Raw genomic sequence first — 15,796 nt, forward strand, 5'->3', positions numbered from 1 at the left:
TCTAAGCTCTCAGTGGGAAGAGAATATGGAGGATTGGCCCTCCCAGACATAAGATCTTATAACTTAGCATTTCTTGCGCGAACAATAACAGATTGGATATGCACTAAAAATTATGTAACCAACAATTTATTGGACGAAAGCATATGCTTTCCCTTCCACCCAATAGGCTTAACTCACTGCTTACCAAAAGCATTACCCAATGTAATTAAGAAATATAAAACTATCTTTAACCCCATTAAAGCATGGTGGAAGATTGCTAATCGATTGAAAATTAATAGTAAAGCTTCAAAGTATCTCCCAATAAAGGGGAATCCCGAATTCCTCCCAGGGATGAACTCGACAGTTTTTGCCAAATGGCATGAATTAAACCTAAAAACAGTCCAACAAATTCTTAATTTAGATGGAAAATGTATAAAATCATTTGACGAAATAAAGAATGAATTTAAGATACCGAACAACCAATTCTTTGCATATCTTCAACTAAGACATTACACCTCGGATTTAATAAGAGAAGTGGGTTGGAACTGGAGCTGGGGTAAACTGGAAAACTGGTTAATACTCACTAGAGCTGGTCATACCGCAATCACCTATTGCTACCTCGCCTTAAATGGATCTAAAGGGTTACCTATACTGGAACAGGTGGCCTCTGAGTGGAACAGTCTAAATTTTCCTTGCAATATAGACTCACAGGTCATCCAAAGATCTATAAACAAAGTTCAACAGGCCACACTCTCCGCAACCTGGAGAGAAGCACATTTAAAAATACTACATAAAGCATATTTCACTCCGGAAAAGGGACACAAATTATATAACTTGAATTTCTATAAATGCCCGAAATGCTCAATTATAGCAGCTGACTTTAAACATATGTTCTGGAATTGCCCAAAAATTAGCCAATTTTGGCTAAAAATCCAATACTGGCTTAAAGTCACACTGGGATTTTCCCCTCTGGATCTTACACCAATGCTAATAGTGTTTTGCCTAAATCAGAGCGAAGGACAACACCCTCAGGAAAAATTGCTGATACTAACAATATTAGCAGCTAGATACTTAATTGTAAAAAACTGGAAAAACCATAAAACCCCAGCATTAATAGAAGTGAAAAATTGCCTTAAAAAGCAATGTATTCTAGAACAAAGAGATGTTAGTATGAATAATGAGAAGGATATAAAAACATTTTTCAATAAATGGTCAAAACTCATTAAAAGCTTTCCAGCAAATGAAATAGATAATATAATTTTTCCATTTAGACACACTGAGCTGGTACAGCTGGGAATATGGTAGGGGAGAAGACGTGAGAGAGCTAAGGAACATTCCCCATCCCTCGGAATTTTTTTTTTTTTTTCCCTTTCCCTTTAAAATCTTTCCTATTTTTTCCCCCTCCCCCCCCCTTTTTTTTTTTTTTTTTTTTTTTTTTTTTTTTTTTTCTGTTTGTTAGTTTTGTTTTGTTTGATTTGTTTTGTTTTAGCTTTTTGTTTTTGTCGGGTTAAGGTGGACAATATGTTATACAACTCAAAAAAAAATATAAAATAAATCAGCAACCGTATTTTGAAAGAATTACCTATTTTTTGCACAGAATCCCTCTCCAGAGTCTAGAGGAGAAGAGGTTCTCATTATATTTTGACCTAAATACTGACTTGTAATTGTTACCGAAACTATGTTGTTGTAACACGATTGCTGATACGAAAATAAAGATTTAAAAAAAAAAAATTATATTCTCTATCTGAATCATGAAAGAAAAATGTTGGGTTTCATGTCCCTTTAAGCCAAAGTTGTTTATTTGGCTTTTTAAACTCCCCACATAAAAACAAATATATTGATTTTTCTGCACAGGAAGATTTTTTTTGGGTGTGTTTGTCTTTAAATAAACTTTAATACATTACATTTTTTTTTTTTGAGATGCATCAAAAAATAATAAACAGTGATTTTTGGAAGAATTAACTGTCATGTAGAAGGTGTCACTACCAGAACAAATGAACTATTTTATCTATACTAATTATAGCTTGTTTTTATACACTATATTATATCTAATTAAATCATTTACTAGATATTTCTCATTAACTTGTTTTTTTATGAAACTAGAGGACAAAAAGAAATGAAAACTCAATAACATGCTAACAATACATGAGAATATATATATATACTGTATATATACTGTATATATATTGTTATATATAAAAATACATTCATATTAATAAACATTATGGAATATATTTCAAGTGGAGCACAGTCGATACTGCAGGGTGCATTATCTTGCGCTCAACCTCGTATTACAAGGGGATTGTTAAAAATGTTAACCAAGGTAACTTAAAGGGATATTAAACCCAAAAATGGCCTTTTATGATTCAGACAGAGCATACAATTTAAAAAAACTTTCCAATTTACTTATTTTATCGAATTTGCTTTGTTCCTATGATATTCTGTGTTGAAGAGATACCTAGGTAGGCATCTAGAGCACAACATGGCAGCAAGTAGTGCTGCCACCTAGTGCTCTTGCAAATGGATAAGATTCTTACAAAACTGCTGCCATATAGTGCTCCAGAAATGGGCCGGCTCCTAATATTACATTCCTGCTTTTCAACAAAAGATACCAAGAGAACAAAGAAAATTGATGATAGAAGTCAACTAACTAGAAAGTTGTTTTAAAATTGTATCCAGGAAGAATGAGCAGTAAGAAGAACGCCGCTCAAGGCTCCAACAAAAAGTGTGATCATGTGATCGAGTAAGGGGTTAACCTCAGTCGCACTATGATGGTGTGGTGCCGGCCAAAAGCGGCAGATAAGCCGCAAAGTACATCAAAACAAGACAAAAGGCTGCAACATGGCTGTGTGCAAAAGTAAAACCAGAGACTTTATTGGAAATCTTAAAACAAGCCCATGGAGGTGACAGATTCTGACGCATTTCGCGTCACAGCAGGGCATTTAGTCATAGAATAAAACACAACATATGCTAGCAAGATTTGACACGTTGTAATTTGACACGTTAACGTGACGTCGCATGCAATTTACATTTCCCCGTTCAAACCGTGAAATTCATGCTCCTAAGGTTAGATGTCTGATAAAAAATGTGATTTAAAAAGTTTTTAAGATTCAAAAGAAACATACTTTGATAATGTGTAAATATATATGAAAAAGGATATAACATAGTGTTCATATTCCTTAATATCAATAAGATGTCTGTGATACACAGTATACAATATATCCTTCTCTCGCATATTATTATAAGTTACTCATATTTGCTGAACTGAACATGGGTAAAAACTTGTCAAAGTCAGACTCTATAATGATATAACAGAATTGAAAACAGTGTGTATTGCTTCACTTAATTGACCCATTTTTAAGGCAAACGTTACATTGTTATCCACTGGATTGTGAGATTCCAAAATGTGTATCCAAATACTGGATGAGATAAAGATAAAATAAATTATAATGTAAATTCTCACTATTCCACAAAATAACAGATCTCTTATTCTAAATTACCATAATGGGTAATATTCTTCAACGTATAAATCCAAAACAACTCTTTTTTATTTAAGATTCTAAATCTATCACCACCTCTAGGTGGTATTCTGGCTAGATCTATTACTTTCACTTTAAATTTAGGTACATTGGTGATATGTGTCAAATTCAAGTGCTTGGCAACAGCCAAATTTTTGTTTAAATGTTTAACATCTCTAAGATGTTACCTCGTACGTTCTCGTAGGGATCGGGATGATTGTCCAACGTATTGGAACCCACATATATCACATTCTAAAAGGTATACAATAAAAAAGGCTCTATTTCTGTTTAAATGTAGTGATGGCAAAAATGCTAAAAATGCTCTGGTCTTTAGGGGAAGTTTTTGTCTGAAATGCTCGGTCCTTAAGGGGTTAAGCAGCCAGCCAGGATGCTTGTCCCAGCGCACTTGCTAAGGAGTGAGCATCTGTCATATGCAGACACAGTCATGTTATTTTCCTATTCAGTTTAAAGGGACAGTCTACACCAAAATTTTTCTTATTTAAAAAGATAGATAATCCCTTTATTACCCATTCCCCGTTTTTGCATAACCAACACAGTTATATTAATATACTTTTTACCTCTGTGATTACCTTGTATCTAAGCTTTTGCAGACAGCCTCCTTATCTAAGTGCCTTTGACAGACATGCAGTGTAGTCAATCAGTGAAGACTCCTAAATAACTTCACGGGAGTGAGCACAATGTTATCTATATGACACATGTGAACTAGCACAGTCTAACTGTGAAAAACTTTCAAAATGCTCTGAGCTAGGAGGCGGTTTTCAACTGTTTAGAAATCAGTTTGAGCCTAGCTAGGTTTAGCTTTTCAAAAATACCACCAAGGGAACAAAGCAAATTTGATGATAAAAGTAAATTGGAAAGTTGTTTAAAATTGCATGCCCTATCTGAATCATGAAAGTTTAGTTTTGACTTTACTGTCCCTTTAAGTAAGTTCTATGAAATCTCATGAGATCACAGCAAAGACAAAGCATTACCCCAGCACTGCTGATGCTGACTGGCTAATGTTTTTTTTTTCCAACTTGCAGCTGGACAGAAGCTGAAGTATAACTGTTTACACAGCACTTACTCTGGTGAGCTGAAGAAAATGTGAGGTAAAATATCTTCCCTTTTTTACATAGAGATGTTCAGGTGATATTTTCTTGTCAGCTTTTTAAAGTTATGCTGCATCTCTTTTAAGTGATTTAGCATATGAGTATAATGTCCCTTTAATGTACAATATCTCTAACTTTTTTGTGCTCCACTTGTAATCTAGTAATATATTGTAAAACCACTGTTTATTCCAAGATGAGGGTTTTAAAGCTTATTGATGTCCAGATAAATATCGTTCACAGTATTTATATAAGGTTTATGTATGGAAACAGGCAGTACCTTTATGCCCTCGATCCTGAAACCAAGTGTAGCGGTGGAACTAATCGTCTCCCTCCATGTCATGTAACGTGGTTTAGTTACTGCTTTCTGATTGTTTTCCTCCTCCGTTGGGGCTCCAGGATCTACCTCAACCATCTTGAGATACATGTCCTTCCTAAGACTAGGCTTCTTCCTCGCTTTAGTCAGTTCTTCCTCAAGATAGGTCCTGATTTTATGGAAAATAAAAATAAAATGTTTTCAGTTTTTATGCGATCAATCCCATGACTCTACATTGTGTAAAAAAAATATCTTTTGTTAGCGCACGTTATTTTAAACAAAATCCTTTAATTTATTGTGTGTTTAACTCCTGCAAATGTGTTAAATATACTGTCAAACTTCAGATGAGGGTACAGCTGGTGAGCCAATGAGATGCATAGCACACATATGATCCAATCACTGGCCATCTGGAGCAGAATGGGGAGTGTTCCAGGTTTGCTACTTTGACAGGTTTAACCCTTTTGAAGGTGATTAACTCAGTAACAAAAATTATAATTGGTTTAAAAATAAAACTCTAATGAAATAGAAGGCTTTATTTTTATACTACAACGTCCCTTTACTGGAAATGAGTGTGTAAGGCCCTGTGTATACTCACAGAGCTTTAGTCTTTGTCTCTCCCATGTGGTAACAAACAGCTGGCAGTGCACACCCACACATGCAAATGACTGCTGATTGGGTGTATCATGCCCAGCTTACATATACAAAAAAGTGGAGTGTGGAAGGGGTGTCATTTAGTTTTACAACAATTGCAACAACAAAAAATGCATATTTTTATTGCCAGCTTTGCACTTTACTAAGTGGATTGGGAATGTGTAAAAGTTAAACTCAACATAGAATTACCTAAAAAAAAAAAAAAAGCTTAAAGGGACACTCAAGTCAAAATAAACTTTTATGATTCAGATAGAGTAGCAGTTTTAAGACACTTTCCAATTCACTTCCAGGATCAAATTTATTTTTATATACACACTTTCTGGGGGAAAAGATCCTACCGAGCATGTGCACAAGTTCATAAGGTATAAGTATACTAGTCTGTGATTGGCTGATGTCTGTCACATGATACAGGGGGCCGGAAAATGGGAGAAAAAATACATTTGTCAGAAAAAAATCTATTTCAGAGTAGGTATAAAATCACTATTTTTTTTGTTATGCACTTGTTAATTATGCAATTCTACTGCACTGAGTGTGTGGTAAAATGCAATTGTATTCTATTTTCATGAATTCTTTTACCTGCTTTTCATTTTCCGTAGAGCTGGAATTTATCTCTGAACAATGTCCCAGAGAGACTGGCATAAATTACCTAGCAACATGCTACATAAGGTATGAATGATCAGTGAAGGAGCTCATTTATATATGTCATAAACTGGCTTTAGCAAAGAAGATAAGATAAAGGCACACAAGAGGCTTTCAGAAGGAAATATATTGGTGGACTTCTCTAAGAGCGCAAAGTAATGTGACCTTTCAAAAAAAATTAAAGTTTTACAAGCTATTAATATATTCTGTAGGCAGATTTTGTAACGCATTGCTCAACAGCTTTTATATCTCTTTAAACCATCACATTATCAACCTTTTAATTAGTGGAATTTTCAACCAGCTGTCCCCAAAATATGATAGAAATCAACCTTTAAATAATCGGACTAATTGGACCTTAAAATTTGAGCAGTGAAAGCCCTAATATACAAAAACGTCTGTGATTACACTACTCAAATGCGACTTTATTTATGTGTACAAATATATCAGTTGCTCCGTTGGTAATAAATAACTCTACCAGATTAAGGAAGGACGGGGTGTAACTTTTTTTTTTTTTAAATCCTACTCAAGGATTTGAACAGTTGTTAGGAATGGAAAAATATACAGCGATGCATTTAGCACACAACAATAGAGTCTGCGTAAATAGTCTAAAGAGGGAAGAGATTTTCAAAACCAAACAGGAAGGGAACCTGGGGGGTAAATCAGATAAGCGCTTATATATATTTAAAAAGCAGCTGCCAGCATGCAGAGCCAAGATGCTTGTATATGTAGTGACCCAACCAAAGTGCTGTGGTTACTTTTAGTAGATAAACAGATACAAATTAAAGGGATATGAAACCCAAAAAATGTATTTTGCGATTCAGACAGAGCATTTAATTTTAAAAATAGTTTCCAATTTACTTCTATTATCAAATTTTGCTCCATTCCCGTGTTATTCTTTGTTGAAGAGATACCTTGCTGGGTGTCTGGAGTACTACATTGCAGGTAATAGAGCTGTTAAAGGGACAGTCTAGTCAAAATTAAACTTTCATGATTCAGATAGGGCATGTCATTTTAAACAATTTTCCAATTTACTTCTATTATCTAATTTGCTCAATTCTTTAGATATCCTTTGTTGAATAAATAGCAATGCACATGTGTGAGCCAATCACATGAGGCCTCTATATGCAGCAACCAATAAGCAACTACTGAGCATATCTAGATATGCCTTTCAGCAAGTGATATCAAGAGAATGAAGCAAATTAGATAATGGAAGTAAATTAGAAACTTGTTTAAAATGGCATGCTCTTTCTAAATCACAAAAGAAAAAATGTGGGTTTCATGTCCCTTTAATATTCCTGCAAAACTACTGCCATATAGTGCTCTAGACACGTGCTTATGTCCCTGCTTTTCAGCAAAAGATACCAAAAGAACAAAGAAAATTTGATAGATTAGAAAGTTGTTTAAAATTGCATGCTCTATCTGACTCATGAAAGAAAGAAAAAAAATGACGTTTCATGTCCTTTAAACACTGTGACATTGTTAGTCTAGTAGCTCCTTTGCAACTGTTCCCCGCGGGCAGGAGCAGGGGAGATAAGATATTTAACCCAGAGAAACATAAATTACAACATGGCAGTGCAAATAAGTTCAGGGAGATTAAGGGGCCGATATATTAAGTGCCGAATGGCCCTGAATACCCCTGTTTCTGTGCGAGCCTTAAGGCTCGTGGGAAACAGGAGTTAAGAAGCAGCGGTTTTAAGACCGCTACTCCTTAACTTGTACGCCGCCTCTGAGGCTGCGGACATCAATCGGCCCTATCTCATACGATCGGGTTGATTGACACCCCTGCTAGCGCATGATTGGCCAGCAGGGGGCAGCATTGCACAAGCAGTTCACCGTCAGTGTATGCTAAAGCGGAACATGTCCGTCAGACTATTAATAAATCGGCCCCTAAATGTCTACCCTTATTTCTGCAATATGTAAATAGCTTTAAAAAAAACACATCTACATAATCTTCTAAGGGTAAACTTTGCATTGAATACATAATTATATGTAACATTAGTTTATTTAGGCCTAGATAACGAGTGTAGCGCAAAATTTTATTTTTTGCGAGCTTAATATTTGCACTCTACTCCGTAATACCAGCAAATGTGCGCTGGTATTACAAGTTGAGCACAAAACGAATGCAACCTGGCATTTGCACTGCCTGGAAGCTCTTCCATAGGCTCCAATGGGAGTCTTGTTCTCCTACCATGAGACACGGCAAAGAAACAAGCACAGCGCAGGGGGTAATTAGAGCAGCGTTGGGCAGCAAATGTAAAATATATATGTATATGAATCTGTATATACACATATTAACACAAATATTTATGTACAGGTATACAAGCATATGCATATATATTGCAAGTAAAAACACAGTCTCCATAAACTTCAATGTAAAGGCACTATTAAGTGCCTTTTTTTTCTAACGCCCAAATCCCCTCACTTTAACCCCTTATAACTGCTTTGTGCATATATATTGCTCATATATATATATATATATATATATATATATATATATATATATATATATATATATATATTTTTTTTTTTAAATAAAGGAACTGTACACTTTATTTTGGGGGCAATTGGGGGACATTATTTTAATTAACCAGAGGTCTGTAATTGCATTTAGCGCAAAGTGCTACCGCCAACTCACTGTAGCATTAACTATAGACTTGCAATGGCTGGTTATTTAACGTGCACTTGTAAATGGACATATCTGCCCCTTTACAGGTGTACTTTAAATTAGCGCTTCACTTGTAATCTAGCCCTTAGTGTTTAATGCTCCTGAACATATTGTGAAGGAACAAAAGAAACTGTTAATTTCATCTTAAGCAGCTATGGAACACCCTTCTGTTTTCAACAGGGAAATCCCAAAATCCATTTTTTCTTCATTCTTGGTTTTCTAAAAATAAAGACTTTGTATTAACTTCCTTGTATGCTGCGCACAGATACGGCACAGAACGTTGTTTTTATTTTGGCAACAAAGGAAGGGCTGAATGTGACTGTGTGCTTGGTCCAAGCAAGTTGCTGGAGATAGAGATGTCAGCTGCAACACATGGTCATACACTTCCTCCGGAGTTATATGTAGAAACCTCCTACACAGTGCGAAGGCTGTAACAAGTTCCCTAATCCATTCAAAACTGGAGAACCAGCATAATAATAATAATCTATAGGATATGCGTTCATGCATTATACTAGATTTAAAGGGACGTTTAACTATTTTTAAAAAAGAGTCACAATTTGAGTTTAAGGGACAGTCTACTCCAGAATTTGTATTGTTTAAAAAGATAGATAATCCCTTTATTTCTCATTCCCCAGTTTTGCATAACCATCAGTTATATTAAGACACTTTTTACTTCTGTGATTACTTTGTATCTAAGCTTCTGCAGACTGCCCCCTTATCCCAGTTGTTTTGACAGCCTTGCATTTTAGCCAATCAGTGCTGACTCATAAATAATTTCATGGGAGTGAGAATTTTATATTTATGGCACACATGAACTAGTGCTGCCTAACTGTGAAAAACTGTCAAAATGCAGTGAAATAAGAAGAGGTAGCCTTCTACGACTTAGAAATTAGCATATGAGCCTACCTAGGTTAAACTTTAAACAAAGAATACCAAGAAGATATTTGAGTTATTTCAGAAAGGTATATAACATTTCTCTTTTAAATTGTTGTTACTTGAATAGTTTGTACTTTCAGATAATATATTTTGTATTTCTATTAACTTTATATTTTGTTTTTTTATAGGTGGTAGACCTGAACTGTGAATTAGTTTCACTACAGAAATTGAATAGTTAAAGGGACAGTTTACTCAAAAATTTTCTCCCCTTTACTTTGTTCCCAATGATCCACTTTACCTGCTGGAGTGTATTAAATTGTTTACAAGTAGCTCCTTTACCCTTATATTGGCATTTGAAATTGTTAATTTAGCATGTGGTATCCCCACCTATTCTGAAAGTTTGTGGCCGCGCGTACCAGCTATAGATAAGCTTTGTAAACACAGCCAGCAGAAGAAATTACACTCCCAGTGTGATAAAGCAGAGATAAGGTAATAAAATGTTGATTTTCCATTGTTCTCTCAAAGTATTGGTGATTGTTTTAAGGACAGATATAAGATAAAGAAGCAGGTATATGTGCACAATGTGATACAGTAATGAGATCTGATTATACCTACAAGCTCAACCTATTTTATTAGGTTGTGGCTTCAAAACACAAAATCAGAGCTTTAATATACAGAAATAAACCTTAAAATGCTAATTTTCATACATTTTTTACTCTGCAGTTGGTAAAAAAAGCAATTGTAAACACATTAAGGGAAAAACTATTTTACAGTATACTGTCCCTTTAAAGGTTTGAGTTAATTTACATTATTTTGTATTCTGGTTTTTAGTATTGCAATTAGATAACAATTAGATTGTTTGCATAGGTGAGCAATTAGGAGGGACCCCACCCTATCTTTCTGAGGGTATTTAAAGAGATCTGTTTAGCTCTGCTTCTTAGCAAAGAGATCAAATACATAAGGATATTTGAGTTATTTCAGGAGTTATTCAGGCTTATTCAGTAGTAAATAATACTTATATTTTTCTTATTGTTAAAGTGTTGCATAGTTTAAAATGTCTCAGATACAGTGCAATGGGTGTTTTGCACTTATTAATCGTTCTACTTTTTGGAGATTTAGGGGCTGTCCTGTTTGTAAGCAGTTTTCCCTGTTAAGGGAGGAAATAGCTAAACTTCAAGCTAAGGTAAGTAACATACCTGTTACCTCTACAAAGCTGCCTCAGAAAGAAGACCCTCTACCCCAGAGATCAGCAAGGAGAGGCAGATGGATCACTGTAGGCTCTGGAAGAATTAGAACAGTAGACCAGAAGCATTGCCCACAACCTCTGCCATTGCAAAACTCCTATGCTGCTCTTGCCGAATACACTTGTGATGAGGAGATTGCTGTTTCTGAGCCCTCTGAAGCTGTAACAGGTAATTTAAATCTATTGGCACCTGATTCTCCAGGTAACATAACACAGGAAAGAACTGCAGATGTGTTTTTGAGAAAAAGACTGTTAGTGGGTGACTCTATTTTGAGGAATGTGTATTTAGGTGAAAGTAAAGGAGAAACAAGGGAGGTTAGATGTCTTCCAGGAGCTACTGCTCACAGGGATAATAATCGTATTTTGAGAATTGTTAAGGCAGCAGAAAAGGGAAGTGAGTTAGATGTGATTGTACATTTAGGAACAAATGATCTGGCTAGTAATCATGTTGCTGCTGTTCAGAAAGAGTTTTGTGACCTAGGTAATCATTTAGAGACTGTGGCATCAACTCTATCATTTTCTGCTATTTTACCTGTGTATGGCCAGGAAGCAGGAAAGATGGAGCGGATAACAACATTTAATTCTTGGTTAGATAAGTGGTGCAGGGAACGAGGATTTGGTTTTATTGGCCATTATAGCTCTGTTTGGAAAGATACTAGGTTATTTAGGAGAGATGGCTTGCATTTGGATGCTAAAGGAACAGAGTATCTGGGAGAGGAGTTTAAATACTTTATTAGAAATCATTTAAACTAATAAAGGGGGGTAGCATTAATATATCCACCTGCCCCCCACAGCATGCCAAAACTGTTAGTCCAAGTAACAATTCTAGAAATTCTAGTAGAAAAATTCTTCGTGCCATGAGCACAAATGCTCGCAGCTTAGGAAATAAATTACCTGAACTCATTTCAATAATGACTAGGGACAACTTGGATTTAGTAGCTATAACAGAAACATGGTACAATGATTTGCATGACTGGGACATAGTCATACCTGGATACAGGTTATTTAAAAAGAACAGAGTAGGAAAGAAAGGTGGAGGAGTTGCTTTGTATGTAAATGAAAATATAAAGGTTACTGAAATTGTAGGAACAAATGATGAGGTGGAAAGTATTTGGGTGACTTTGGAAATTGGAGATAAAAATGTTTTTAGAATAGGGGTTGTATATAGGCCTCCATTGCAGGATGAAAAACTGGACAATCTGTTATTAGAAGAAATAACCAAAATGACCATGAAGGGTAAGGTTATAGTACTGGGGGACTTTAATTTGCCAGATATAGACTGGAAGATTCCTTCTGCTAGATCGGCTAGAAGCAGGTATATTCTTGAATCTCTGCTAGGGGAATCACTTGAACAATTAGTCAAGGAACCAACTCGTAAGGAAGCTATATTAGATCTAATACTTACAAACAGTGATACAGTTTCAGATGTGTCTGTAGGTGAGAACTTAGGATCCAGTGATCATCAATCTGTTTGGTTTAGTATTCATGTTCAGGAACTGTCCACCCAGACTAAAACAAAAGTTTTAGACTTTAGGACGGTAGATTTTTCATTAATGGGAGAATACCTAAAGAACTATTTAAAGGGGAAAACTCTTATTACAGGGGTTCAAGAACAGTGGGAATTTGTGAAAGGTGCCATTTTAGATGCAACCGCACACTGTATTAGACATGTCTGTAAAAGTAAAAGAAAGCGGAAACCAATTTGGTTTTCCAAAGAAGTAGCACATGCTGTAAAGACAAAAAAGATAGCTTATAAAAATTACAGACACACACAAGCAGATGATGATATGAAAATATGGAGACTCCAACAAAAAAAGACTAAGCAGTTAATTAGGAAGGTTAAAGCTCATGCAGAAGAGAAGATAGCACAGTCAGTAAAACATGAGGACAAAACATTCTTTAGATATATCAGTGAAAGAAGAAAAAATAAGGTAGGAATAGTAAAATTGAAATCAGTTGATGGTAGAATAATAGAAGGAGATAAGCAGATTGCAGACTGTCTCAATGATTACTTCTGTTCTGTTTTCACTAAAGATTGTGAAGATACAATGTCTACATTAAGGGATGCAACGCAAAATAGAAACAAGCTTAACAGTAATCTTTTTACAGAGGATGAGGTTTTGTTAGCATTATCAAAAATAAATGTTACAAAGGCAGTGGGTCCTGATAATATTCATCCAAGGGTTTTAAAAGAACTTCGATCAGTGCTAACTGTCCCATTAACTGATCTGTTTAATCAGTCACTATTAACAGGAGCTGTCCCAGATGATTGGAGAATAGCAAATGTAATACCCCTTCATAAAAAGGGCAGTAGAGAAGAATCTGGCAACTACAGGCCAGTTAGTTTAACTTCAGTAGTAGGGAAATTAATGGAAAGCCTCTTAAAAGAAAGAATTATGACTTACATAAAGACAAACAATTTAGAGGACCAAAATCAGCATGGTTTTACTTCAGGGAGATCATGTCAGACTAATCTAATTGACTTCTTTGATTATGTAACAAAAGTATTAGACAAGGGAGGAGCAGTTGATGTAGCATATCTAGATTTCAGCAAAGCATTTGACACCGTCCCACACAATAAACTTATTCACAAACTATATCTCCTTGGTCTAGATTCAAAAATTGTGAACTGGGTGGAATGCTGGCTTAAGGACAGAAAACAAAGTGTCTTAGTAAATGGAGTTCATTCAGCAGAGGGGGCTGTTACTAGTGGTGTTCCTCAGGGGTCAGTTCTGGGGCCTGTTTTGTTTAACATATTTATCTGCGATATCAGCAAAGGGCTACAGGGGAAAGTATGTCTCTTTGCAGATGATACAAAAATTTGCAACAGAGTGGATGTTCCAGGGGGGGTAGACAAAATGAGAAGTGATATACAACAATTGGAGGATTGGACAAATGACTGGGGTCTAAAGTTTAACACAGCAAAGTGTAAAATAATGCATTTAGGGAAGAAAAATCCAAATGTTAATTACAGACTCAATGACACTTTACTGACTGTTACAGACGAGGAACAGGACTTGGGAATTATTATTTCAGATAATTTAAAACTTAGTAAACAATGTAGTAATGCAGCGAGTAAGGCTAGCAGAATGCTTGGATGTATTGGTAGAGGTATTTGCAGCAGAAATAGTAAGGTTCTTATGCCACTTTATAGATCATTAGTTAGGCCTCATCTTGAGTATTGTGTGCAGTTCTGGAGACCATATCTTCAGAAGGATATTAACAAACTTGAATCTGTGCAAAGGAGGGCTACCAAAATGGTACATGGTCTAAAAAATAAAACTTACCAAGATAGGCTCAATGACCTAAATATGTATAGCTTAGAGGAGAGAAGGGAAAGAGGTGATATGATAGCAACTTTCAAGTACATTAAAGGGTTTAGTAAAACTGAGGCTGTGGGTATTTTACATAAAATGGAAAATTCAAGAACAAGGGGTCATGAGCTCAAGCTAAAGGGTAGTAGATTCAGAAGTAATTTGAGGAAGCACTTCTTTACAGAAAGAGTGATTGATTTATGGAATAAACTTCCTCAAGAGGTAGTAGCAACAAACACTGTGGGGGACTTTAAAAATGCATGGGACAAGCATAGGGCTATCCTACGAACTAGATAAGTTTATACTGTTAGGTAAGGTCGGGCAGACTTGCTGGGCCTATGGCTCTTATCTGCCGTCAATATCTATGTTTCTATGTTTAAGAAAACAAAGCAAAGTTGATTATTGGCTGTAAATGGTTCTGAAAACTCTGCTTGTTCCATTGGCACCCAGCTTTCCCAGAGACAGTGGAAACTGATTGGACGTTCTAATGCAAATATAACCAGGGCTGGACTGGGAATAAAAAGCAGCCCTGGAAAAATATGAAGACCAGCCCTATTTTCTGTTGAGTCAGTAGAATGCACATACCCCATTTTTCTCATAGGAGGTTACTGGGATACCACTTCCCCCAATATTTTTTTCAGAATTAAATTATATTACTTTATATTAAATAAAAGTGCCAGATTGTTGTTATATAGGCACCCTACAGCCCAATTTCATCCATTAATCTCCCCTTTAAATTGTAGCTTTCCAGCCCCAGCTGCTGCAGTCCACTGGGAAATCTTCTGGTATCCTGGTAGGTCAATCCAGCCTTGAATATGACATGCTCTAAACTCTGAAAGGAGGTTACATAAGACAGCAACTCAGGACTGGCTCAACAGTGATATCCTACATATGACATTAACTTGCTTGCTGCTCCTGGGTGGGGCTAAAGATAATCAGTGTTCTCCTAAGGACCTATTTAATGGGAACACTACCCGACTGATTTTACTGACCACCCGGCTAAAACTTAAGCAAATATTAAGCTAAAATTAGCTCATATGAGATTTTGTTCAGTGTTTGTGTTACAAATTATTATGTCAAATTAGGCATTTAATTTGTGCGTTGGATAGTTTAAGTAACATTTATAACTAGCAGAACATTTTATAATATTGCAAAGTATTAATTTGCTGCCAACTGTCTACATTATAATGCCACCCGGGTGGTAACATTTTCTGTGGAGAAAATTGCATCTGTTTTTAACTGCTTTGCATTGCTTAAACACATATGGCTTGATTACACTCTTGTAGAAAAGTTTATCAAATTACTTATCTACAAAAGTCATCTTTAAAGGGACATTAAACACTAAATAAATGCCAAGGTGGTAAAATCCCAGCCCTATGTGCTATAGGTACAAAGGAATTAAATATGTATTATTGGCAGTGAATGGGGGGAAACACGGATTTCTGTGTTGCTGTCATATAGAAGTTAAAGGGACAGTCAAGCCAAAATT

General features: G+C 35.7%; 1 protein-coding gene across 1 annotated transcript in view; it reads right to left on the reverse strand.

The window, feature by feature from the left end:
• ITPKB (inositol-trisphosphate 3-kinase B) overlaps positions 1-15,796 on the reverse strand; it is a 225,568-nt gene that overhangs the window by 62,439 nt on the left and 147,333 nt on the right. Inside the window, exon 5 of the mRNA XM_053712624.1 lies at positions 4,884-5,088. Coding sequence (XP_053568599.1) covers positions 4,884-5,088 — 205 coding nt within the window. The remainder of the gene's footprint in view (positions 1-4,883; positions 5,089-15,796) is intronic.

Source organism: Bombina bombina, chromosome 4, assembly GCF_027579735.1.
Source record: "Bombina bombina isolate aBomBom1 chromosome 4, aBomBom1.pri, whole genome shotgun sequence".
Classification (NCBI taxonomy): Eukaryota; Metazoa; Chordata; class Amphibia; order Anura; family Bombinatoridae; genus Bombina; species Bombina bombina.